General features: G+C 44.6%; 1 protein-coding gene across 1 annotated transcript in view; it reads left to right on the top strand.

Moving 5' to 3' along the window:
• TRIM67 (tripartite motif containing 67) overlaps window positions 1–27,158 on the top strand; it is a 233,945-nt gene that overhangs the window by 113,080 nt on the left and 93,707 nt on the right. The window contains exon 4 of the mRNA XM_040430107.1: window positions 21,884–21,994. Within this exon, the coding sequence (XP_040286041.1) occupies window positions 21,884–21,994 (111 nt within the window). The remainder of the gene's footprint in view (window positions 1–21,883; window positions 21,995–27,158) is intronic.

Here is a 27,158-nt window from a genome sequence, read left to right as displayed (position 1 = left end):
CACACACGGAAACCGCAGTGTGAAGACAGGTACATACCATGGGTGTCATACCGCAACCTTAACTCAAGAGGGCTCTCCTCTCCAGGTATACAGATGCCACAGGGGGCAAATCCAACCAGCCAAGAAAGAAAAATCTGGGCTGCATCGCCGCAAGCTAGTATAGCCAAACATATATGTATATATATATATATATATATATATATATATATGTTCGCCGGTTCTGGTAATGTGAAAAAATATATATAAAAAGTACAATAAAAAAAAAAATATTATACACATAGCCTATGGAAATGAAGCTCCTGCACATGATGCTGTGTCCAATTCTTCCACTTGCTCCTGCCCAAAGAAGTGCTGAATGTGGTGAAGTACAAAAAAGTGATCTAGGAATAAAACAGAAAAGTATATAAATATATATCTTTCAGAAAAATCTTGAAACAGATGTTAATAATCTCATTTCCATTAGAGGCAAACCACCCCTCATACCACATCACCAAAATAAAACTCAATATTCAAGCCTTTGGGTTTTAGGCTGTCCAGTCTAGGGATCCAGCTCAGTTCCCGACGTTTAAGCATCTTGGACCTGTCGCCCCCACGTCTGGGCTGGGGTATGTGATCGAGAATCCAGCATCTCAGATCACTCTCCTTATGTTTGGCCTCAGAGAAATGCTTGGATACTGGTAAATCCAAACGTTTTTTCCTAATACTCAGACGGCGGTTGTTTAACCGTGTCTTGAGGTCTGTCGTCGTTTCACCCACATACAACAGGTTACACGGGCAAGATAAGACATAGATGACATAACTGGAGTTGCATGTGAGGTGAAACGGAATATCATATGATACACCTGTACTTGGATGCACAAAAGCCTTCCCTTTTCTGATGTATCTACAATTGACACAATCCAAGCAGGGGAAACAACCCAAGCCGGGTTGTGTCAAAGTAGTCTGTTTCAAGGACACCTTGGGACCTATGTCGGCTCTGACCAACTGGTCCCGTAAATTTCTTGAGCGCCGATAGAAGAAAAGTGGTGGACACTGGAACTCCGGGATACCCTTAAAACAAGAGCCCAAGAGGTCCCAATGTCTCCTAAGTACTCTATTGATCTGAGGGCTCAGTTCGCTGTATATAGACACAAACGGAATTCTGTCAGTTTTTTGAATATTTTCACGCTGTGACAGTAATTCATCACGGTTCAACACGCGAACCTTGTCCATGTGCTCATTCAATAATCGTTTCGGGTAACCCCTACTACGAAACCTATGGGCCATGGATTTAAGGGTCACATCAGACAAGTGGTCATCAGACACAATACGTTTCACCCTAAGAAACTGGGAGAATGGCAATGACTCAACCATTCTCGTAGGGTGAGAACTATTGTAGCACAAAAGAGTATTGGTATCGGTGGGCTTGACATATAACTCTGTATGTAACTCACCCCCACAGAGTGTGACCTTGGTGTCCAGAAATTGAATGTCCGTTTTCGAATGGACCAGAGTGAATTGCAGACTGGAGTCATGGCTATTTAAAAAGCCATGGAAATCAATCAACTGCTCCTCGCTGCCAGTCCATATGAGGAAGATGTCGTCAATGTATCGCCACCACCTCAGCACATGTCTGAAGTGGTGGGATAGAAAGACGACATCCTCCTCAAAACACTGCATGAAAATATTTGCATACGTGGGGGCCACGTGAGACCCCATGGCCACACCACGCAGCTGCAAATAAAATGCATCTTGGAAAAGAAAATAATTATGGGGAAGAACAATATCAAGTAAGGTGATAATGAACTCAGAAGCTAGAGGAGTATATGTTGATGTCAATAACATTTTCCTAACCGCCTGGATACCACTTTCATGTACTATGGATGTGTACAATGAAGTTACATCAAATGATGCTAATGTCAAGGAGGAATCATGCGACACATCAATATTCTGTAATTTGATAAGAAAATCTGTAGTGTCTTGTATATAGGAGGACCACCCAATGGAAAAATCCCGCAATATTTTGTCTAGAAAGATCGCTATGTTGCTAGAGATGGAATCAGACCCCGAGACAATCGGACGTCCCGGGGGATCGATGAGGGTCTTGTGAATCTTGGGCAGCACATAAATCACAGGAGTGACTGGATGTGCCACCTCAAGAAATTCACGCAGACCCCCATCGATAATGCCAGCAACCACAGCATCTCCCAGACACCTGCGTATGATAGCAGCTATTTTAAATCTGGGGTCAGAATCCAAGACTCTGTACACCTGTGGATCCCCAAGTTGCCGCATGATCTAATTGACATATTTGTAGGTGTCCATAACCACGACCGCCCCACCCTTGTCTGCTGGTTTCAGGACAAGGGAGGGATCAGATCTGAGTGCGTCTAGGGCCTCAACCTCAGCGCTAGTCAGATTAGGGCGTCTGAACTTCAAATCTCCCTGAACGGAAGACCGGAGCTCAGACAGTCCCCGTCGGACAGCACTGATGTAAGCTTCTATGGCTGGTTCATTGATGTTAGGTAAAAAATTGCTCCTCTGAAATAAATTAAGAGAGCCCAGAGTAAACTCACTGGTCTGGGGTCTCTCAACACCAATCCTGTTATGAAACCAAACTTTTAATTTGATGCGGCGGAAAAACGAAAACAGACTGGATTCTAATTCAAACCAGTTCACAGTGGAACTGGGACAAAATGAAAAACCTTTTGATAAAACACTCACTTGCAGGGGGTCAAGTCCTGGGAAGACAGATTGACAACAGTTACTTTTTCTTCACCAAATTGATTTTGGATATCGCAGGCCGAGCCTTGTTGCTGCGCAACCTGCCTGTGCCCTCTGTGTCTGCGACCACCTCTTCTGATGCGTCGCCGCGTCTCTCTGGTATCTGTGGGACCCTGTCTAAAAAAGAGACCTGTTCGCCACTGGAAGATGACTGTGTTACTTTCCTTTTCTTTCTGACCTCTCTCGATTGTGGGTTGAACTGTCTATCTGACTGCCAGTTGTAGATATTGCCCTTTTTGTAGTCTTCGGTGTCTCTACACCACTTGATTCTCTTATTATCCTCAGAATAGGTTTGAAAAAGCTTCATTTGTGTAGAAATGTCCTCCAAATATTTAGAAAAATCATCAGCAGACAAAAGGGACTGAAGATTGGTGTCAATATCACGTATTTCACTGTTTTAAATTGGTAAGTTCATGCTGCAAAAACTCAATGTTGAGTAAAATAAAATCAAGAGAATAACGATTGGACAATGCCTCAAATTTCTTACAAAATGTGGAATTGCTGTAAAACAAATTAGGCCGTATATTGGACCGCATCCCTCTTGGGATTTTTTGTGTCTTGTAATACTCCCCAAGTGTCATCATATGAAGACAAAGGGATACCATGCGCTTGGAAACATTTTCAAATTTACGTTTTAACTCTTTGGTGGAAGGGGTATTGAGGAAGGTGGCATCTCCTCCAATGTCACGCAGGATGCGCTCAGTGTCTTCAGCTGTGTACACACAACCGTTGGTTGAAATAGATTCAGTAGTAGACATGATAAAAGTGATAATAGGAAACAAACAAAGTCCAGAAAAAACTGTAAGCCGTGCTCAGCCAATAGGCCAAGATATGTAGAAGAAAAAATGGCGGCACTGGCTATAGATGAGTAAAATAGGGTGCACGTTCCTAGGGAATAGACTTCTTACCCCGCAATAAAATCCAGAAAATGGACAGCACTCCAGTTAGATGAAAAAAATTCGGTGATACCTTTATTCAACCATCCGGTGCAACGTTTCGGCTCTAAATGAGCCTTTTTCAAGCAGACATACAATGTGAATGAGAACAAACTTATAAGTGAATCAATTAACAAAGACACACCCATCTTTGGGTGTGTCTACACAATTACAGAAAAAATGTGAACAAATCTTAAAGACACATCCCACACCGGGTGTGTTCACAAAACATATCAGTGTCATAATAACATATCCCACATATCTCAGTGCAGAACAATAAGTGCTGAAAATGAATAAAGGGATCATATGTGTCCCATAGTTGCATATTACAAGTGCATTTAAGAATTCCATATCTCATGTGGATCTAAAGACACGCCCATCGATCGGGCACACAGGACTAATCGATGTGTGTGTCCGGTACCACATGTGTATAGAGGGCGGAGCAGGGACATAACAATGTGGACATACCAGACATCAGCTGGAGACATATTCCATGTGGCTATTCGGCGTTGTATACGTTCCAATGCGCAGACGCGGCGTAACACCCATCACGGACTTAGAACATCATCAAAGCTTGCCGACATCATTGCGTCATCAAGACGCCTTTCACTTATCGCGGCGCATGCCCAGTGTCGATCTACGTTACAGAGCACCATCTTGGATACTGGAGAAATGCTCTTAACCTGTGTAACAGCATACTGAAGTATATTTAAGCATCAAACCTGTATGAGACCAGAGTGTAGCAGTCAAGACAGGTAGTGACAACATGGTAAACCATACCATACCCAAGTATCAACCCTGGACACACACGGAAACCGCAGTGTGAAGACAGGTACATACCATGGGTGTCATACCGCAACCTTCACTCAAGAGGGCTCTCCTCTCCAGGTATACAGATGCCACAGGGGGCATATATATACAGACCAAAAGTTTGGACACACCTTCTCATTCAAAGAGTTTTCTTTATTTTCATGACTATGAAAATTCTAGATTCACACTGAAGGCATCAAAACTATAAATTAACACATGTGGAATTATATACATAACAAACAAGTGTGAAACAACTGAAAATATGTCATATTCTAGGTTCTTCAAAGTAGCCACCTTTTGCTTTGATTTCTGCTTTGCACACTCTTGGTATTCTCTTGATGAGCTTCAAGAGGTAGTCCCCTGAAATGGTCTTCCAACAGTCTTGAAGGAGTTCCCAGAGATGCTTAGCACTTGTTGGCCCTTTTGCCTTCACTCTGCGGTCCAGCTCACCCCAAACCATCTCGATTGGGTTCAGGTCCGGTGACTGTGGAGGCCAGGTCATCTGGCGCAGCACCCCATCACTCTCCTTCATGGTAAAATAGCCCTTACTTTCAAAGTTTTCCCAATTTTTCGGCTGACTGACTGACCTTCATTTCTTAAAGTAATGATGGCCACTCGTTTTTTCTTTACTTAGCTGCTTTTTTCTTGCCATAATACAAATTCTAACAGTCTATTCAGTAGGACTATCAGCTGTGTATCCACCTGACTTCTCCTCAATGCAACTGATGGTCCCAACCCCATTTATAAGGCAAGAAATCCCACTTATTAAACCTGACAGGGCACACCTGTGAAGTGAAAAACATTTCAGGGGACTACCTCTTGATGCTCATCAAGAGAATGCCAAGAGTGTGCAAAGCAGTAATCAAAGCAAAAGGTGGCTACTTTGAAGAACCTAGAACAATGACATATTTTCAGTTGTTTCACACTTGTTTGTTATGTATATAATTCCATATGTGTTAATTCATAGTTTTGATGCCTTCAGTGCGAATCTACAATTTTCATAGTCATGAAAATAAAGAAAACTCTTTGAATGAGAAGGTGTGTCCAAACTTTTGGTCTGTACTGTGTGTGTATATATATATATATATATATATATATATATATACACACACACATGCACCTAAAGAATTATTAGGAACCTGTTCTATTTCTCATTAATGCAATTATCTAGTCAACCAATCACATGGCAGTTGCTTCAATGCATTTAGGGGTGTGGTCCTGGTCAAGACAATCTCCTGAACTCCTGTGTGTCAGAATGGGAAAGAAAGGTGATTTATACCAGGGTGTCAGCACATTAATGACACCCTGGTATAAACGGCTGACATCTGTGCAGATGTCAGCCGTTTAACCCTTTCCATACCGCGGTCCGTACGGACCGCTGTATGGAAAAAGTTAACAGTAAGAGGGAGCTCCCTCCCTCTCCCATCGGGGGGGCTGCTGTGCCTTTGCAGCCCCCCGATGGAGAGGGAGAGAGCCCCCAGACAGCCCCCAGAGAGCCCCGTCCTTACCCTTCCCCAACAGGACGCCGTCTCAGGCATCCTGCTGCCCATGGTGCTGAACAGATCTGTGCTAAAGGCATAGATCTGTTCAGACAAAGTGTAAGTAAAATACAGTACAAAACACTATATGGTGTACTGTACTGTATTATACAGACATCAGACCCATTGGATCTTCAAGAACCAAGTGGGTCTGGGTCAAAAAAAAGTGAAAAAGAAGTAAAAATCAAAAAACACATTTATCACTGATTAAAAAGGAAAAAAAAAAAATTCCCTACACATGTTTGGTATCGCCGCGTCCGTAACGACCTGATCTCTAAAACGGTCATGTTACTTTCCCCGCACGGTGAATGCCATAAAAATAAAATAAAAACTATTAGGAAATTGAAATTTTGCCCACCTTACTTCCCTAAAAAAAAATTAATAAAAGTGATCAAAAAAGTCGCATGTACGCCAAAATAGTACCAATCAAACCGTCATCTCATCCCGCAAAAATCATACCCTACCCAAGATAATCGCCCAAAAACTGAAAAAACTATGGCTCTTAGACTATGGAAACACTAAAACATGATTTTTTTTGTTTCAAAAATGAAATCATTGTGTAAAACTTAAATAAATAAAAAAAAGTATACATATTAGGTATTGCCGCGTCCGTATTGACCGGCTCTATAAAAATATCACATGACCTAACCCCTCAGGTGACCACCGTAAAAAAAAAAAAAAAAACGGTGTAAAATAAGTATTTTTTTATGTCATCTTACGTCACAAAAATTGTAATAGCAAGCGATCAAAAAGTCATATGCACCCCAAAATAGTGACAATTAAACCATCATCTCATCCCGCAAAAAATGAGACCCTACTTAAGATAATCGCCCAAAAACTGAAAAAACTATGGCTCTTAGACTATGGATACACTAAAACATTGTTTACATAAATAAATAAAAAATGTATACATATTAGGTATCACCGCGTCCGTGACAACCTGATCTATAAAATGACCACATGATCTAACCTGTCAGATGAATGTTGTAAATAACAAAAAAGTGCCAAAAAATCAATTTCTTGTTACCTTGCCGCACAAAAAAGTGTAATATAGAGCAACCAAAAATCATATGTACCCTAAACTAGTACCAACAAAACTGCCACCCTATCCCGTAGTTTCTAAAATGGGGTCACTTTTTTGGAGTTTCTACTCTAGGGGTGCATCAGCGGGCTTCAAATGGGACATGGTGTCAAAAAAACCAGTCCAGCAAAATCTGCTTTCCAAAAACCGTATGGCATTCCTTTCTTTCTGCGCCCTGCCGTGTGCCCGTACAGCGGTTTATGACCACATATGGGGTGTTTCTATAAACCTACAGAATCAGGGCCATAAATATTGAGTTTTGTTTGGCTGTTAACCCTTGCTTTGTAACTGGAAAAAAAAAATTTAAATGGAAAATCTGCCAAAAAAGTGAAATTTTGAAATTGTATCTCTATTTTCCATTAAATCTTGTGCAACACCTAAAGGGTTAACAAAGTTTGTAAAAATCAGTTTTGAATACCTTGAGGGGTGTAGTTTCTTAGATGGGGTCACTTTTATAGAGTTTCTACTCCAGGGGTGCATCAGGGGGGCTTCAAATGGGACATGGTGTAAAAAAAACAGTCCAGCAAAATCTGGCTTCCAAAAACCATACGGCGCACCTTTCCCTCTACGCCCTACTGTGTGCCCGTACAGTAGTTTACGGCCACATATGGGGTGTTTCTGTAAATGGCAGAGTCAGGGCAATAAAGATACAGTCTTGTTTGGCTGTTAACCCTTGTTTTGTTAGTGGAAAAAATGGGTTAAAATGGAAAATTAGGCATAAAAAGGAAATTCTCAAATTTCATCCCCATTTGCCAATAACTCTTGTGCAACACCTAAAGGGTTAACGAAGTTTGTAAAATCAGTTTTGAATACCTTAAGGGGTTTAGTTTATAGAATGGGGTCATTTTTGGGTGGTTTCTATTATGTAAGCCTCGCAAAGTGACTTCAGACCTGTAGTGGTCCCTAAAAAGTGGGTTTTTGTAAATTTCGGAAAAATTTCAAGATTTGCTTCTAAACTTCTAAGCCTTGTAAAATCCCCAAAAAATAAAATATCATTCCCAAAATGCTACAAACATGAAGTAGACATATGGGGAATGTAAAGTCATCACAATTTTTGGGGGTATTACTACACTGCGTGCAGAATTATTAGGCAAATGAGTATTTTGACCACATCATCCTCTTTATGCATGTTGTCTTACTCCAAGCTGTATAGGCTCGAAAGCCTACTACCAATTAAGCATATTAGGTGATGTGCATCTCTGTAATGAGAAGGGGTGTGGTCTAATGACATCAACACCCTATATTAGGTGTGCATAATTATTAGGCAACTTCCTTTCCTTTGGCAAAATGGGTCAAAAGAAGGACTTGACAGGCTCAGAAAAGTCAAAAATAGTGAGATATCTTGCAGAGGGATGCAGCACTCTTAAAATTGCAAAGCTTCTGAAGCGTGATCATCGAACAATCAAGCGTTTCATTCAAAATAATCAACAGGGTCGCAAGAAGCGTGTGGAAAAACCAAGGCGCAAAATAACTGCCCATGAACTGAGAAAAGTCAAGCGTGCAGCTGCCAAGATGCCACTTGCCACCAGTTTGGCTATATTTCAGAGCTGCAACATCACTGGAGTGCCCAAAAGCACAAGGTGTGCAATACTCAGAGACATGGCCAAGGTAAGAAAGGCTGAAAGACGACCACCACTGAACAAGACACACAAGCTGAAACGTCAAGACTGGGCCAAGAAATATCTCAAGACTGATTTTTCGAAGGTTTTATGGACTGATGAAATGAGAGTGAGTCTTGATGGGCCAGATGGATGGGCCCGTGGCTGGATTGGTAAAGGGCAGAGAGCTCCAGTCCGACTCAGACGCCAGCAAGGTGGAGGTGGAGTACTGGTTTGGGCTGGTATCATCAAAGGTGAGCTTGTGGGGCCTTTTCGGGTTGAGGATGGAGTCAAGCTCAACTCCCAGTCCTACTGCCAGTTTCTGGAAGACACCTTCTTTAAGCAGTGGTACAGGAAGAAGTCTGCATCCTTCAAGAAAAACATGATTTTCATGCAGGACAATGCTCCATCACACGCGTCCAAGTACTCCACAGCGTGGCTGGCAAGAAAGGGTATAAAAGAAGAAAATCTAATGACATGGCCTCCTTGTTCACCTGATCTGAACCCCATTGAGAACCTGTGGTCCATCATCAAATGTGAGATTTACAAGGAGGGAAAACAGTACACCTCTCTGAACAGTGTCTGGGAGGCTGTGGTTGCTGCTGCACGCAATGTTGATGGTGAAAAGATCAAAACACTGACAGAATCCATGGATGGCAGGCTTTTGAGTGTTCTTGCAAAGAAAGGTGGCTATATTGGTCACTGATTTGTTTTTGTTTTGTTTTTGAATGTCAGAAATGTATATTTGTGAATGTTGAGATGTTATATTGGTTTCACTGGTAAAAATAAATAATTGAAATGGGTATATATTTGTTTTTTGTTAAGGTGCCTAATAATTATGCACAGTAATAGTCACCTGCACACACAGCCCCCTAAAATAGCTAAAACTAAAAACAAACTAAAAACTACTTCCAAAAATATTCAGCTTTGATATTAATGAGTTTTTTGGGTTCATTGAGAACATGGTTGTTGTTCAATAATAAAATTAATCCTCAAAAATATAACTTGCCTAATAATTCTGCACTCCCTGTATGTATTACAGAAGTATAGAAACTGAAACTTTGAAATTTTGCTAATTTTTTTAATTTTTTTTGGTAAATATGGTATTTTTTATGCAAAAAAATAAACTTTTTTGACCCAATTTTAGCAGTGTCATGAAGTACAATATGTGACGAAAAAACAATCTCAGAACGGCCTGGACCGTTTTAAAGTTATTAGCACTTAAAGTGACACTGGTCAGATTTGCAAAAAATGGCCAAGTCCTTAAGGTGAAATAGGGCTGAGTCCTTAAGGGGTTAAGCAATTTTGAGCGTGGCATGGTTCTTGGTGCCAGACGGGCCGGTCTGAGTATTTCACAATCTGCTCAGTTACTGGGATTTTCAAACACAACCATTTCTAGGGTTTACTATATAAACTCACCTAAATAATTATTAGGAACACCATACTAATACGGTGTTGGACCCCCTTTTGCCTTCAGAACTGCCTTAATGCTACGTGGCATTGATTCAACAAGGTGCTGATAGCATTCTTTAGAAATGTTGGCCCATATTGATAGGATAGCCTCTTGCAGTTGATGGAGATTTGAGGGATGCACATCCAGGGCACGAAGCTCCCGTTCCACCACATCCCAAAGATGCTCTATTGGGTTGAGATCTGGTGACTGTGGGGGCCATTTTAGTACAGTGAACTCATTGTCATGTTCAAGAAACCAATTTGAAATTATTCGAGCTTTGTGACATGGTGCATTATCCTGCTGGAAGTAGCCATCAGAGGATGGATACATGTTCTCATTCTGTTTACGCCAAATTCGGACTCTACCATTTGAATGTCTCAACAGAAATCGAGACTCATCAGACCAGGCAACATTTTTCTAGTCTTCAACAGTCCAATTTTGGTGAGCTCGTGCAAATTGTAGCCTCTTTTTCTTATTTGTAGTGGAGATGAGTGGTACCCGGTGGGGTCTTCTGCTGTTGTAGCCCATCCGCCTCAAGGTTGTGCGTGTTGTGGTTTCACAAATGCTTTGCTGCATACCTCGGTTGTAACGAGTGGTTATTTCAGTCAACGTTGCTCTTCTATCAGCTGGAATCAGTCGGCTTATTCTCCTCTGATCTCTAGCATCCGCAAGGCATTTTCGCCCACAGGACTGCCGCATACTGGATGTTTTTCCCTTTTCACACCATTCTTTGTAAACCCTAGAAATGGTTGTGTGTGAAAATCCCAGTAACTGAGCAGATTGTGAAATACTCAGACCGGCCCGTCTGGCACCAACAACCATGCCACGCTCAAAATTGCTTAAATCACCTTTCTTTCCCATTCTGACATTCAGTTTGGAGTTCAGGAGATTGTCTTGACCAGGACCACACCCCTAAATGCATTGAAGCAACTGCCATGTGATTGGTTGACTAGATAATTGCATTAATGAGAAATAGAACAGGTGTTCCTAATAATTCTTTAGGTGAGTATGTATGTATGTATGTATGTATGTGTGTGTGTGTATATATATATATATATATATATATATATATATATATAGTTCAGCATATGTACCTGATGATTTCTATACTCATTGTTGTCTTTGGCCCAATTATAGAGGAAAAGAAAACATCCACCATTTTTAAATCATATATATATATATATATATATATATATATATTTTTTTTTTTTTTCTTTAAAAGCCCCCATACACATTAGTGTATTGTTGGCCAAACCCACCAAGAATTATTGGTTTGTCCGACAGTTTAATGTGTATGGGAAGATCACAACTCTCCCCAGACAGATGATGTCGGTGAGAGAAGAATCGGGCGAAATTAATATTGTCACCTGATTCTTTTGTTTTACCAGGAGGTAAGCCGGCACCAGAAGTGTCTGTCAGTGGCATTCTCCTCTCCACCCATTAAATACACATACACGTTCGACCGACCTAAATGTGCATGTGTATGAGGGAGTTGGGAGAGATAGCTGATTGTTCAGCCCACAGCTATTGAATGTGTATTGCCAACCTAAACACTTTGGTCATGCCTGCAATCTTTGCAAAACTTGCTACTGCCCCAGCTGCCCATTCATGGAGGAAACACCTTTGCACCTGTTTTGGGAGTGCCCCTTTGCACAGAGTCTGTTGGATCTTATATCTCCCCTGCATTTCAGTCTTCCTTTTATTTCCCTTCATGAGCTGTCTAAAATACAAACTGTTGCCCATACCAACCAATCACAGCACAGCTTTCATGATGCAGCGTGCATTATATACACTAATGTAACTGTTGAGGCACTGCCTCTCATCTGTCCTGCATGTGCTTGCTAAAAGACAATACAGTATTGTAGACCTATATTTACCAATCTATAGCTCTTCAGCTGTTGAAAAACCACAGCCTGCAGCCATGAGTCACCGTGCCTCCCAAAAAAACACAATATCAAGTCATCAAAAAGTCTTACGTACCCCAAAATGGTACCGATAAAAAGTCCAGTCTGTCCTGCAAAAGGCAAGCCCTCAGACATCTATGTGGGCAGAAAAATAAAAATGTTATGGATGTTAGTATAGGGCAGTGTAGAATATAACATATTTTTTATAAAAAGTGATTTTATAAAAGTAGTAAAATATGAAAAAAATACATCATTTTGATATCGCCATAATCGCATAAACCTGCAGAATAAAGTTATATCATATAAACCACATGGTGAACCTCATAAAAAATAAAATAAAAACACTGACAGAATTTAAATTTTTTCCCATCTCATCTCCTAACAAATTAGATAAAAAGTGATCAGAAAGCCAAAAAGTACCCCAAAATGGTGGCAATAAAAACTACAACTGTCCCGCAAATAAATAAGCCCTCACACACCAAGGTATGGCTCATAAAAACCATTTCAGCAAGTTAGAAAATGCAGATGCCACTCCTTCCCTTCCGAGCCCTGGCATATCCCAAAACCGCAGTTTATGATCACAGATGTGGTGTTGTTGTATTTAAGAGAAAATTCTGGGGTGATAGTCTCCTGTTATCCCTTTTTAAAAGAAAAGTTTGGCCCTAAAGCACCATGTTCTTGTAAAAAAATAAGTGGTAGGCAATTAAGAGTGCAGTGTTTGTGTGAGGGGAGGCGGGGCTTTAATTATTTAAACCTGGCTCTCCTGCCCCCACTTGTCGGTTCGAATGCTTTCGAATCGGCTCGTGGGTTGGCTGTCCTTCCAGAGAGGTCGTGTGTCTCGTTGTTAGTTCGTGCTGTCGGCGTCGTCGGGCTCATCGCTGCGGAGAATAGGTAGGCCGGGTGGCTGCACACCTATCTCGTTATTTATGTCATGTCATGCTGCTGGGCGTGCCCGCCGGTCCCCAGCCGCACCTGTGACTGCCCGCACTTCCGATCCGCTCCAAGCACCCTGCTCCCACATGCAGCGTCCCCCAGGCTAAACTGTACAACAGCCTCCTCACCTGTGGCTCCGTTGCGGCGAGTCACACTCCCGCTCTCATACCATCGCGCGCAGCACATCGGTCACGCCGGCCATCGGCTCCACAGTGCGGCTCACTGCCCTTTGGCGCTCTAGCAGGTCCTGGTCTGAGAGAGGGCGACACCTACAGGCCATGCTGGTACTGCAGTCCAGTACTGGGCTCCTTGCTCAGCACCAGTGGCTAGGCACTAAGGCAGGCGTCAGTGGGAAAAAATAAAATAAAATGTTAAGTATTAAATAAAAGAGGGTTCAAGGAAGGGGGATGGCCACTACGCCTTGCGCACGCAGCCTGGCCGCCCATAGCCCATACGGTACGTCGGGAGTCAGTGGGTCGGTTTCGGGAGCAGCCGCGACAAGCCGGTGGTTAGCTAGGGAGCGGTTGCGTGGGTGAAGGGTCACTCAGCCGGGGTTCACTCACTCACATGTCTGTCCTTGTTTATTCAGGTCCACAGGTGGTTGGCTACTTTGCGATACTGTGGGGTTTGTGGCTGTTATGGCCGCCAGGTGAGTCAGGTGTGGTGCGCATGCGTGGGCCACCCCCCTTTTTTACTCCTGCGTGGGCTTGGGGGACTGGGTATGGTGGCCTATCAATGCTCAGACCACTGGCGCATGTCTTGCAGGGTGGCGCCTACAGCCTTTGGTGGGAAGTTGAAAATAAAAATAAAAAATAGATATAAATTTTGTTTTGCCAGGTCTGTCACGACTACAGACTCGTTATAAAGCCCTGCCACGACTGCAGGCATCAGTCTGTCACGACTACAGACTCGTTATAAAGTCCTGCCACGACTGCGGGCATCAGTCTGTCGCGACTACAGACCCGCTCTAAAGCCCTGCCACGACTGCAGGCATCAGTCTGTCACGACTACAGACCCGTTATAAAGTCCTGCCACGACTGCAGGCATCAGTCTGTCACGACCACAGACCCGTTATAAAGCCCTGCCACGACTGCAGGCATCAGTCTGTCACGACTACAGACCCGCTCTAAAGCCCTGCCACGACTGCAGGCACAAATCTGTTACGACTACAGACTCATTATATAGGCCTGCCACGACTGCAGGCATTAGTCTCATGTCAACAGACTCGTGAGGTAATACTACCACGTCTACAGGCGATGGTCCGTTACCGCTACTCTCTATGTAGGGTCCCCTCACGACTACAGGGGCTAGTCGGTCACATCCACAGACTCGGTCGCACTCCAGTTGACTACAGGTACTGGGTGGGCATCTACGGGTAGTTGCGTCACGACTACGCACGCGGGTCAGCCACGGCCTGGGAGGTTAGCCTTCACGGTCACAGGTAGGTCCGGTCAGGCTTCAGTCTCCCAGCTGGTTCCAGTCACAATAACCAGCCCCTAGGTGAGGGGGGGCACTCCCGCACCGGCGCACAATGCCAGGGAGCTGTGCGGCTCCTCACGCGGCACACGGTTCAAACCAGCGGGGGCCGGGGCCCACGGTAAAGGAAGGGCTCCCTCTGATCCGGTGCACATTGCCAGGGAGTGGCGCTGCTCCCCACGCGGTACGAGTGTCCAGCCGGCGTTGGGTCGGCCCTAGCTGAGGAGGGGGGCTCCCCCGCACTGGTGCATTCTGCCAGGGAGCAGCGTGACCTCCCCACGCGGCTGGGGGGTAAACGCTCCTTATCTTCAATAAAGTCTGGCACGGGCCGCCATGCCGTTAGGTAGGCAGGGATCAGGGGAAGGAGTACTAGGCTCGGTCAGGGGGAGCAGATCATAGGCGGTGGCTGGCTTCCTGCTGCCGGCCGTACATAAGGTTCCAAGGGGGTTATTTAGGCACAGGATGTTAGTTAGTCCGTGCAGGTGATCTGCGTTATACCATGCTCTTCATGCTCGTACTCAGAGCTGTGCCCATACGGGAGCTGCTTAAGTGGTTTATAGTTTAAAAAAAAGGTTACACATATGACTCCGCCATTAGAGTTTCTCACGCATGGCTTCTCCGTTTTAGGTTTACACATATGACTCAGCCATTAGAATCTCTCACGCATGGCTTCTCCGTTTTAGGTTACACATATGACTCCGCCATTAGAGTATCTCAAGCATGGCTTCTCCGTGTTAGTTTTACACATACGACTCCGCCATTAGTCTCTCACGCATGGCTCCGCCATTAGTCTCTCGCGCATGGCTTCTCCGCTTTAGGTTTACACACATGACTCCGCCATTAGAGTCTCTCACGCATTGAGAGAAAAAAAAAAAAAGATTCCTCACCAGGCCCAGCTGCGCTGGGACTAGTCTCTCATCTCACCATAGCTAAGAGACTAATGGACAATTCCTTGGCCAGTATTACTCTGAGGGCTTACAAGACAGCTTGGCGCCTGTTTCAGAGATATGAAAACACCTACCCGGCCGCTGGCCGGGGGCCTATCACTCACCTATTGGGCTTCGTCGGGGTTTTGCCACTCTCAATTAAACCTGTCCTATAGCATTGTTAACTATACATGGCAGGTATTCAGCACTATTGGTACATGCTACATCCTTTCTTACGTACATTCAGGTTTAGTTGACAGGTTCAGGGGTCGGTCCTCTCTGGATCACAGGACATTCCTTCCGCATGGGCGCGGCAGCTGCGGCGTCCATGCATAAGGTGCCAGTACATGTCATCAAACGGTTGGGTCGTCGCAGTTCCGCGTGTTCCATGCGTTATATCCCGGATCCTTATACGAAATATCACTGGCTTTCGAGTTTTGGTTTTGTAGTTTCTGTTATCAAGTTTTCAAACTCCTATGCATGGTTCTTTTGGCCCCTTTAGGCTACCCTTCAAAAAGCAGTTCCGGCATAACTCTGCTGCTTCTAGGTAGGAGGGGGAGTATAGGCTTAGGTAGGGGACCCTCTCATCATGAGCCAATCCGAGCACAAGTGGTAGGCAATTAAGAGTGCCGTGTTTGTGTGAGGGGAGGTGGGGCTTTCATTATTTAAACCTGGCTCTCCTGCCCCCACTTGTCGGTTCGAATGCTTTCGACCCACCCAGAAGCCCTCCCTTCTTCTCAGGACTCATCATTGGTGTGGCCCCCTTTAGGCTACCCTTCGATAAGCAGTTCCGGCATAACTCTGCTGCTTCTAGGTAGGGGGGGGGGGGAGTATAGGCTTAGGTAGGGGACCCTCTCATCATGAGCCGATCCGAGCACAAATCAAATTTTAAATTTTCACAGCCAAGTGTTTCTATAAAAAGCCTGTTGGGTCAAAGTGCACTCAGTACCATGGTAAAATCTGATACTGTGAAATCTGCAGATGACACCATGGGCATTGCTAGACTGCAATCTCTCAGGCACATTTTGCATGATACAGTATTTTATTAGAGACAAAACTGCATAGTAGAGGCAAAATTGTTATCAGACACAGGGCCATTTCTACCACTGGGAGGGGGAGCAGCGGGGTGCAACTGCCTCAGGTCCTGTTTATTTTAAAGAAAGAAAATATGCTTTGTGGAATTGTGTCGCTGACTATAACTTGCTGGTCAGGACTGACCTTGTCCTAACATTAGCACTGATAATTAAAACTGCCATAAACACGGTTTGGGTTGAGATCGTGGTGCAGGCATCCGTTTAACAGTTTAAGTGATGGCCCATTAACCTAGGAGCAAACTAAACAATTAGCAGTTTTCTCCTCTGACTGATCCTCCTCCTTAGAATAATCAAGGGAGCCCTCAGTGGTTAGTGCCCTCATTTGTAAGGGGTGGCCCTTGCTGAACAGATCCCTGTATATTATTATACCCTTGCCCCAAATGCCTCACTGTCCTTGTGTCCTTATTGCCAATAGCGGATTATCATAAGAGCTGTTTGGGCAGCCACACTATCACATAGCAGATAGGGGTTGGAAATGTTCCTATGGGGCTCTACAACCGAGAAAATGTGAAAGACTCTGTGTGTTCATGTAAAAGCTTATTGCTGAGTCTGCGTGTAAGTAAAAGGTAAAATTGAGGTATGCTTGTGCTCTTTTTTTTTTTTTTTTTTTAAGCAACTATTTTCAAATCCGCTTGAGAATTAGCATGTCACTTATTTCAAGTGTATTTTAGCTATGTATACTATTGAAGTCAATAAGGAAAGGCTGAGCTGCAATACCAAGCACAGACACTGTACTATATACAGTGCTGTGCTTGGAAATCTGCCGGGACCCGGCTGTGCTCCCCAGAGCTCCGTTGAGCGCAGCAGCTCCCTGAAACAGCTGATCGGCAGGGGTGTAGGAACTCGAACCCCCGCTGATCTGATAATGATGACCTAGTTCTTTAGAAGGTGAGATGTGTATTATAAGGTTCTATAGTACATGCGATGCATATTATGAAGTTCTTCAGCAGATAAAGTCTATAGTATGAGGTTCTGCAGCAGCTGAGGTGACACTTTACAGCAGATGATGCATTTATTAAGTTCTTTTGCAGGTAAGGTGTATATTATGAAGTTCTGAAGCAGATGAGGTGTATATTATAAAGTCCTGCTGTAGTTGATGTGTGTATTATGACATTCTGTAGTAGCTGTAATGTTTATTATGATGTTCCGCAGTAGTTGAAGTGTATATTATGATGTTCTGCGCATCTCAGTTTTACTATGCGGTCCTGCAATATCTAAGATGTGTATTATGAGGTTCTGCAGCATCTGAGGTGATTTGCATGTGTGTAAATCATAGAAAAAACATTTACTTGCATTTACCTTTTTAGACAGCTTTATTATTAACATTGTGTGCATGGGGGGGGGGGGGGTTACTATTTTGATACTCATCCTGTTGGCTAAATTTTCTAGAAACTGCCCTGATCAGATGTCATGATTACAGGTGAGAATTTACATGGAAAACTAGAGTATTCACTAGAGTTTGCCTACAAGCATTTATCTAATAAATGTCCCAGTAAATACTTCTTGAAGTGAAAAATGAGTTAAAGCATCACTAACATTTCATAAAAATTTTGATATCAAAAGTTTAGATCGGTTGGGGTCTAAGCACTCTCATCCCTGCACGAGACAGGTGCAGCGTACTCAAGTTGTGTGCAGTAGGTGTTTCTGGGTGATGTAGTGCAATATACACTAACCTGGTACGGCTGACTCTCTGCAAGGGCAGGTGATGGTATAAATTGTTCGTGACGCCAGTGCCAATTAGACGGTGGCACGCCGTTTGCGGATAGCAGGAACAAATTGAGGAACACGTGGTATTAAAACCAAACTCCAACTTTAGTAGTCATCATCCATACAGGGACATTAGTGGAATCACAGTTCCTTTGCATACAGTCGATCTTGCAATACGGTTGATGCAGGCAATTACAATTTTAGCAAGGTGATTACAGAGTGTTGAACACAGGACTTGCAGTACAGGAGCTTGCACTCTATTTCTGTCTGATCCTGGAATGTAGCATATCTTCACCAAGGCCCAATAACCTAGTTCTGGCTTTATATCCTTGGCTGTAGCTTTATCAAAGTACCTCCTCTGTTATTCTTAGTACCTCTTGCTGTCCTGATCTTTGCCTCGGTCCCTCTCAGCTTTCTCAGACTCTTTAGCTAAGATATTCCTGTTTCTGCATATGGGAATTCAGGAGGGAATCTTCTCCTGGACAGCAGGCTTCAGCCTGGACTGGTTTCTGACATTGTCTAATCTCCAACTGTAGATTACAGACACTAGACTCCGTCTGCCTTTCACTTCCCTGACTGGGCCTTATATAAACTAGGGTTCCCTAGCTCCCTCTATTGACTAGAAGCTGGAATGACACCCCTAGCAGGCCTGTACATGCAAGTTTCATAGTAACAGGGAAACACATAGCATTGCATTACATGACATTTTATAAAACTGACATGTACCAACTTCTCCATAACTAAGGAGGGACGACAGCACACCAAGTGACACTTTGGTAGTGACGGGTATTACAGTTCCCGTACACTACACAGGCTCTTTAGAAGTCTATAGGCCCATCTCGATATGGGGTCTCAGGACTCAGATCTCCACTGATCTAAAAGTTTTTTTTAAAGTTAGTGACTCTTTAAACTGATAGAGCAGTTCCTCAGAAGAGGTAACATCCCTCTAATATACTTTAGTTTTATATAAAGATGTGTTGCCACGTCTAATATTAAGTAGGAATAGTAATAGTTACAAAAAATCCTGTAAATGCCCAAGGTAAAGCATGAGTATAGAAACATATGATAACATATAATAAGGTTGTATTCCCAGCAGGGGCGTAGCTATAGGGGGTGCAGAGGTAGCAGTCGCTACCATGCCCAGGAGCCTGAGGGGGCCCAAAGACCCTTGTGCCACATAAGACACTGGCATTATAGAAAGTGCATGCTGGTCAATTTACACCTCTGGCTGGAGGGAAGGGGTTAGGTTAAGAATTTGGCATAAGGAGGTGTCCTTTCAATGTTTGCCTCAGGCAGCAGGAAGGATATGTGCTCCCCTGCCCCTTGACAACAAGCACTGAAGGAAGGGGGCCCAAGCTGAACTCTTGCACCAGGGCCCATGAGCTTTTAGCTACGCCCCTGATTCCCAGCATTGCTCAGTGGCAGAAGCCTCCTTGGTGGGTATTTGCATCCTCTGCTGCACTGAGAGTGATGTACCTGGTTAATCATATTAGTGATCATACTCTATACAGATAAAGTGAGCGACCGTCAAATTCTCTGGATGAACTGCTGCAACGGTCTGCTAAACATAAATGTTATTTCTACATGCCAGAGGGCAAAAGCTGAGAAGCCCTTCTTATATTGCAATGTCAACATGTCACTTAGACAATGAGAAGCAATGTGTCTTGTGCTAGGGGTATGAGCAGGCTCGGACTGGCCCACAGGGGTACAGGGGAATACCCCGGTGGGCCCCTGAGCAAGGTGGGCCCCTAGTCTCCCACCCCCTGCACAAGTGGCACATGACACATTAGACTTACTGCACTACATACATACACTGCTCAAAAAAATAAAGGGAACACAAAAATAACACATCCTAGATCTGAATTAATTAAATATTCTTCTGAAATACTTTGTTCTTTACATAGTTGAATGTGCTGACAACAAAATCGCACAAAAATAAAAAAAATGGAAATCAAATTTTTCAACCCATGGAGGTCTGGATTTGGAGTCACACTCAAAATTAAAGTGGAAAAACACACTACAGGCTGATCCAACTTTGATGTACTGTCCTTAAAACAAGTCAAAATGAGGCGCAGTTTTGTGTGTGGCCTCCACGTGCCTGTATGATCTCCCTACAACACCTGTGCATGCTCCTGATGAGGTGGCGGACGGTCTCCTGAGGGATCTCCTCCCAGACCTGGACTAAAGCATCTGCCAACTCCTGGACAGTCTGTGGTGCAATGTGACGTTGGTGGATAGAGCGAGACATGATGTCCCAGATGTGCTCAATTGGATTCAGGTCTGGGGAACAGGCGGGCCAGTCCATAGCATCAATGCCTTCGTCTTGCAGGAACTGCTGACACACTCCAGCCACATTAGGTCTAGCATTGTCTTGCATTAGGAGGAACCCAGGGCCAACCGCACCAGCATATGGTCTCACAAGGGTTCTGAGGATCTCATCTAGGTACCTAATGGCAGTCAGGCTACCTCTGGCGAGCACATGGAGGGCTGTGCGGCCCTCCAAAGAAATGCCACCCCACACCATTACTGACCCAATGCCAAACCGGTCATGCTGGAGGATGTTGCAGGCAGCAGAACGTTCTCCACGGCGTCTCAAGACTCTGTCACATGTGCTCAGTGTGAACCTGCTTTCATCTGTGAAGAGCACAGGGCGTCAGTGGCGAATTTGCCAATCTTGGTGTTCTCTGGCAAATGCCAAATGTCCTGCACGATGTTGGGCTGTAAGCACAACCCCCACCTGTGGACGTCGGGCCCTCATATCACCCTCATGGAGTCTGTTTCTGACCGTTTGAGCAGACACATGCACATTTGTGGCCTGCTGGAGGTAATTTTGCAGGGCTCTGGCAGTGCTCCTCCTGTTCCTCCTTGCACAAAGGCGGAGGTAGCTGTCCTGCTGCTGGGTTGTTGCCCTCCTACGGCCTCCTCCATGTCTCCTGATGTACTGGCCTGTCTCCTGGTAGCGCCTCCATGCTCTGGACACTACGCTGACAGACACAGCAAACCTTCTTGCCACAGCTCGCATTGATGTGCCATCCTGGATAAGCTGCACTACCTGAGCCACTTGTGTGGGTTGTAGACTCCGTCTCATGCTACCACTAGAGTGAAAGCACCGCCAGCATTCAAAAGTGACCAAAACATCAGCCAGGAAGCATAGGAACTGAGAAGTGGTCTGTGGTCACCACCTGCAGAACCACTCCTTTATTGGGGGTGTCTTGCTAATAGCCTATAATTTCCACCTGTTGTCTAACCCATTTGCACAACAGCATGTGAAATTGATTGTCACTCAGTGTTGCTTCCTAAGTGGACAGTTTGATTTCACAGAAGTGTGATTGACTTGGAGTTACATTGTGTTGTTTAAGTGTTCCCTTTATTTTTTTGAGCAGTGTATATTCAATGTACAGCACCTCAACCAGCCTATGTTCATATAAAAAAACTTGTTAGATTATTTACTATATTTGAATGTACCCATACGGTGGGCCCCCAAAATAAATTTTACTGGTGGGCCCTAGGTACCCCAGTCCGACACTGGGTATGAGGTGCATGTGAAGTCAGAAACCATGAATCGTTCAGTCACGTTTTTCCTAAGACAGCTGTATAGCCACATCCGAAAGATATCCTAATCCATACAAGCGCGGGTTACCTGAAATGTGCTGCTTTCTTTTCAGGTTGTCTGGGATCAGATAAATCACTGTACATTGAAACTGCGCCAGTCAACAGGGCTAATGGAATATTGCCTTGAAGTAATCAAAGAAAATGATCCCTCTGGCTTCTTACAGGTACAAGCAAGCAATCCATTACTTAAAAAATAAAGATGCATGTAACATTCAAAGTACTGCAATTATGGATATGTGATTGTGATTTCGCTACCATGCGGATATTATGCACATGCTTGGAATCTCACATACTCGTAAATAACTTTATGTTGTAATGAAGTTCATCAGTTTCAGGGTTTCCTATATTTAGATGCTAATAAACCCACTAAATGCATTGGGTCTATTACCATCAGGGCTCCTTCACACACACATTTCTTTTCAGCATTTTTAAACACTTGTTAAAACACCATGCATTTCAGGTATTTTCATGCCATTATTTTTTTTTTTTGAACAGTTAAAGGGGTTCTCCCAGCAGGCAGACATGTCACTCAGGGCAGCTCTTGTATTCACTCCCTTAGCAGTGTCATTATACAGCTGGGACTTGTAGTCCTACACATACAACATGCTGCAGAGTCTCCCAGCAGGCAGACATGTCACTCAGGGCAGCTCTTGTATCCACTCCCTTAGCAGTGTCATTATACAGTTGGGACTTGTAGTCCTACACATACAACATGCTGCAGAGTCTCCCAGCAGGCAGACATGTCACTCAGGGCAGCTCTTGTATCCACTCCCTTAGCAGTGTCATTATACAGCTGGGACTTGTAGTCCTACACATACAACAAGCTGCAGAGTCTCCCAGCAGGCAGACATGTCACTCAGGGCAGCTCTTGTATTCACTCCCTTAGCAGTGCAGGGGGAGGGGCAGAGATTGTTTTTATTGCATGTAAACAAAGGGCCAGAAAAGAACCAGGGAAATGAGGAAAAATATATATATATATTTTTTTTGCATAAAACTTGCTTAGCTTAGTTATATTTTGCTGCACATCAGATTTTCAGTGCTATATATATTTTTTTCATAACTCTGACAACCCCTTTAAACATGCATTTCCGTGGTGTTTTTCATATCCTATAGAGCAGTGTTTCCCAACCAGTGTGCCTCCAGCTGTTGCAAAACTACAACTCCCAGCATGCCCGGACAGCCTTTGGCTGTGCGGGCATGCTGGGAGTTGTAGTCTTGCAACAGCTGGAGGCACACTGGTTGGGAAACACTGCAGTATAGAGAAGTCTATGAGAAAAACGCTATACTGAGAGCATGATGTGCTTTGAAAAAACCACCACAAACAACAAAAAAGGCCACAACGGAAAAAAATAATAATTCATAGGTAGTGCATTTGATAGTTCACAATATACTGTGCAGTAAAATCTGGCCACAAAAGAACTGACTAAAATACCAATGAAAACTGCAAAAAAACACCACAAAACCATATGTGTAAATCAAGTCTTATAATGCTAAATCAACTAATACTCTGCTTACTATTACTGATAACTAAAAAGTCATAACATATTACACAATTTCTCTGGCAGGGTAAGGCTACTTTCACACCTGCGTTTAGGAGCGGATCCGTCTGGTATCTGCACAGACGGATCCGCACCTATAATGCAAACGCTGGTATCAGTTCAGAACGGATCCGTCTGCATTACGATGTCAAAAAAAGTCTAAGTGTAAGTCAAACGGATCCATCCTGAGTTACATTGAAAGTCAATGGGTGACGGATCCGTTTACAATTGCACCATATTGTGTCAATGTAAACTGATCCGTCCACATTGACTTACATTGTAAGTCAGGACTGTTTCGGTTTGGCTCCGCATCGCCAGGTGGACACCAAAACGCTGCAAGCAGCGTTTTGGTGTCCGCCTCCAGAGCGGAATGGAGGCGGAACGGAGCCAAACTGATGCATTCTGAACGGATCCTTATCCATTCAGAATGCATTGGGGCTGAACTGATCCGTTTTGGGCCGCTTGTGAGAGGGGAAGACTGGGTGCGGGGGGAAGCAACGATAAGGCAGAGCTGCCTGGGCACCTACGAGGTTGACGCCGCCCCTGGGCACTTGTGAGCCCTCATTTGCATATCCTACTAAGATGATTTTTGCCAGTTTTATAAGTCCACGATTGCTTATAAAGGTAACGTTTTTATCAACTGTAATGCTGCTAGAAAGCTATGGGAAGGGTTAAAAAGGTGAAACTGTGATGACAGACTCCCTTTAAGTTTTCCACATTTGAAATTTTATGAGTTACATCTAGACTATGACTAGGAAGTAAGCTCTACACTCCTTTCCAACCAGGGAGCAATTAGTTTCATTTCCTAATTTATAGCTAATTTCTTCTGCTAAACAAAAAGAAAAGCATACAGCACCCTTCAGTAAAGCCACAAAGCCATGTATATAGGAGCACCCCCTATAGGAGCTGTGTCCAAATGTCTCCTTAGTGGAACAAAATAAAGAAATGGAGCACCAATAAAGTAGTGGAGAAAAAAAAAAAATATTTTAATGCATGTTGTGGCAGTCCAAACACATGTTTTTAACCCCTTAATGACCTCCGCCATATATGTATGGCTGAAGTCCGGTCCCCAAACATGTCGCACGCTCGCACGTATTTTAAATAGCAGAGACCCACTGCACATGTATGCGATCAGAGACCCACTGCACAAATGTGACCACGGCCTTTTCGCAGTCCGGAAGCGGAAGTCGCGCGCTTCTGTTACGGTAACGGTGTTCCCCGACTGAGATCGGGAGCCTGTTATATCTATGAAATTGTCACGGCTGTATGTGAGCAACAAGAGCATACACAGTTAAAAGAGCTACTGACCGGAGCCAAACTAGGGAGGATAAAGGGTGACCCCTGTCAGACCCTCAAAGCTCTCCCTATGCTGCTAAAGCACATGCCCAGATCCAAATGGTGGAACGGGGCATGCCCACGTACCTAAGACTGATGACCACTGTAACCCCTACAATAGTGGAAGGGGCACGGCCACCGGTGCCCTGCTCAGTATATGGAGGGAACCGTGGCCGCCTCAGATCCAGTCAGAAAATAAACAGGTACACAACAATGTCTGCACACTTAGCTGAAGGGGCTGCAGCCGCAGAGAAGACGGATCCAAAGACAGCTGGCAATATCCGGAGTGCTTGCTGCAGCAGAACACAGGTCCAGTGAAATGAAAGCTAACAAGTGAAGATACTCAAGCAAGAGCTACAACTCAAATGAGAACTATAATCCACAGCCTAGAAAGGAGGAGGGGTGATTTAAAGGCAGGGAAATCAAACGCAGGAGGAACAGCCGGGAGGGCTCCTCCAAGCTCTAGTAGTGACATCATCACAGGGGTGGAGAAACAGAGCTGTGAGAACGTCTCAAAACTCTGGTAGTGACAGTACCCCCCCCTCTACGGGTGGACTCCGGACACCCAGGACCCACCTTCTCCAGGATGAGCCCTATGAGATGCCCTGATGAGGCGAGTGGCTTTAATGTCCGACAACGGAACCCACATCCTCTCCTCAGGACCATAACCCTTCCAATGAACGAGGTACTGAAGAGAACCACGGACAATGCGAGAGTCCACAATTCTGGAAACCTCAAACTCCAGATTGCCATCAACCAAAATCGGAGGAGGAGGCAAAGAGGAGGGTACCGTGGGCTGGACATATGGTTTTAAGAGAGATCTGTGAAATACATTATGTATCTTCCAAACCCGTGGAAGATCAAGACGGAAGGCAACAGGATTGATGACTGACAAGATTTTATAAGGCCCAATAAACTTGGGACCCAATTTCCAGGAGGGAACCTTCAGTTTAATATTTCTTGTAGACAACCACACCAGATCACCCACATTCAGGTCCGTACCAGGCACACGTCTCTTATCAGCCACACGCTTATACTTCTCACTCATCTTTCTAAGATTACTCTGAATCTTTTGCCAAATGGTAGACAAAGACGAGGAAAATCTCTCCTCCTCAGGTAAACCAGAAAGAGCCCCTCCCGAGAATGTCCCAAACTGCGGATGGAACCCATATGCACCAAAGAATGGTGACTTATCAGAAGATTCCTGACGACGGTTGTTCAGAGCAAACTCAGCAAGAGGGAGAAATGAACACCAATCCTCCTGGTTCTCTGCCACAAAACAGCGCAAATATGTCTCCAGATTCTGATTGAGGCGCTCAGTCTGACCATTCGACTGCGGGTGAAAAGCAGAAGAGAAGGACAGCCGAACCCCCAGGCGAGAACAGAAAGCCTTCCAGAATCTGGACACAAACTGCGTGCCTCTATCGGAAACAATATCAGAGGGAATGCCGTGCAATTTAACAATATGGTCGACAAAAGCTTGCGCCAACGTTTTAGCATTGGGTAAACCAGGGAAAGGTACGAAATGAGCCATCTTGCTAAAACGGTCCACCACCACCAGGATCACCGACTTCCCTGAGAAACGAGGAAGATCCGTGATAAAGTCCATGGACAGGTGTGTCCAAGGACGGGAAGGTATGGGTAACGGGAGAAGGGAACCTGAAGGCCGTGAACGAGGGACCTTACCGCGAGCGTACGTCTCACAAGCAGCCACAAAACCCTCCACAGACTTACGAAGAGCCGGCCACCAAAATCTCCGAGCAATGAGATCTACTGTGGCTCTACTCCCGGGGTGACCAGCAAGAACAGTATCATGATGCTCCTTGAAGAGTTTGTGACGTAGCTCAGGAGGCACAAACAACTTCCCAGAAGGACAACGGGCAGGTGCCTCAGTCTGGGCAGCCTGGACCTCGGCCTCCAAATCGGAATATAGAGCAGAAACAACTACCCCCTCCGCCAAAATGGGACCCGGGTCCTCGGAGTTTCCTCCTCCCGGAAAACAGCGAGAGAGAGCATCAGCCTTCACATTTTTGATCCCAGGGCGGAATGTAACGACAAAATTGAATCTGGAGAAGAACAGAGACCATCTGGCCTGTCTCGGATTCATACGCCTGGCCGACTCCAAGTATGCCAGATTCTTATGGTCGGTAAAAACGGTGATAGGGTGCCTGGCCCCCTCCAACCAATGGTGCCATTCCTCGAAAGCCAACTTGATGGCCAACAACTCCCTATCTCCCACATCATAGTTTCTCTCTGCCGGGGAGAGTTTTTTTTAGAGAAAAAGACACAGGGTCGCCATTTAGCAGGAGAAGGGCCCTGGGACAAAACCGCACCCACACCCACCTCGGAAGCATCCACCTCAACAATAAAAGGTAAGGAAACATCGGGATGCACCAAGACTGGAGCAGACGCAAAACTCTTTTTAATCTTAGAAAAAGCTGCAAGCGCCTCCTCC

The sequence above is a fragment of the Bufo bufo genome, chromosome 4 (assembly GCF_905171765.1).
Source record: "Bufo bufo chromosome 4, aBufBuf1.1, whole genome shotgun sequence".
NCBI lineage: Eukaryota > Metazoa > Chordata > Amphibia > Anura > Bufonidae > Bufo > Bufo bufo.
The sequence above is the reverse complement of the archived record's forward strand: the minus strand, read 5'-3'. Positions and strand labels throughout refer to the sequence as shown.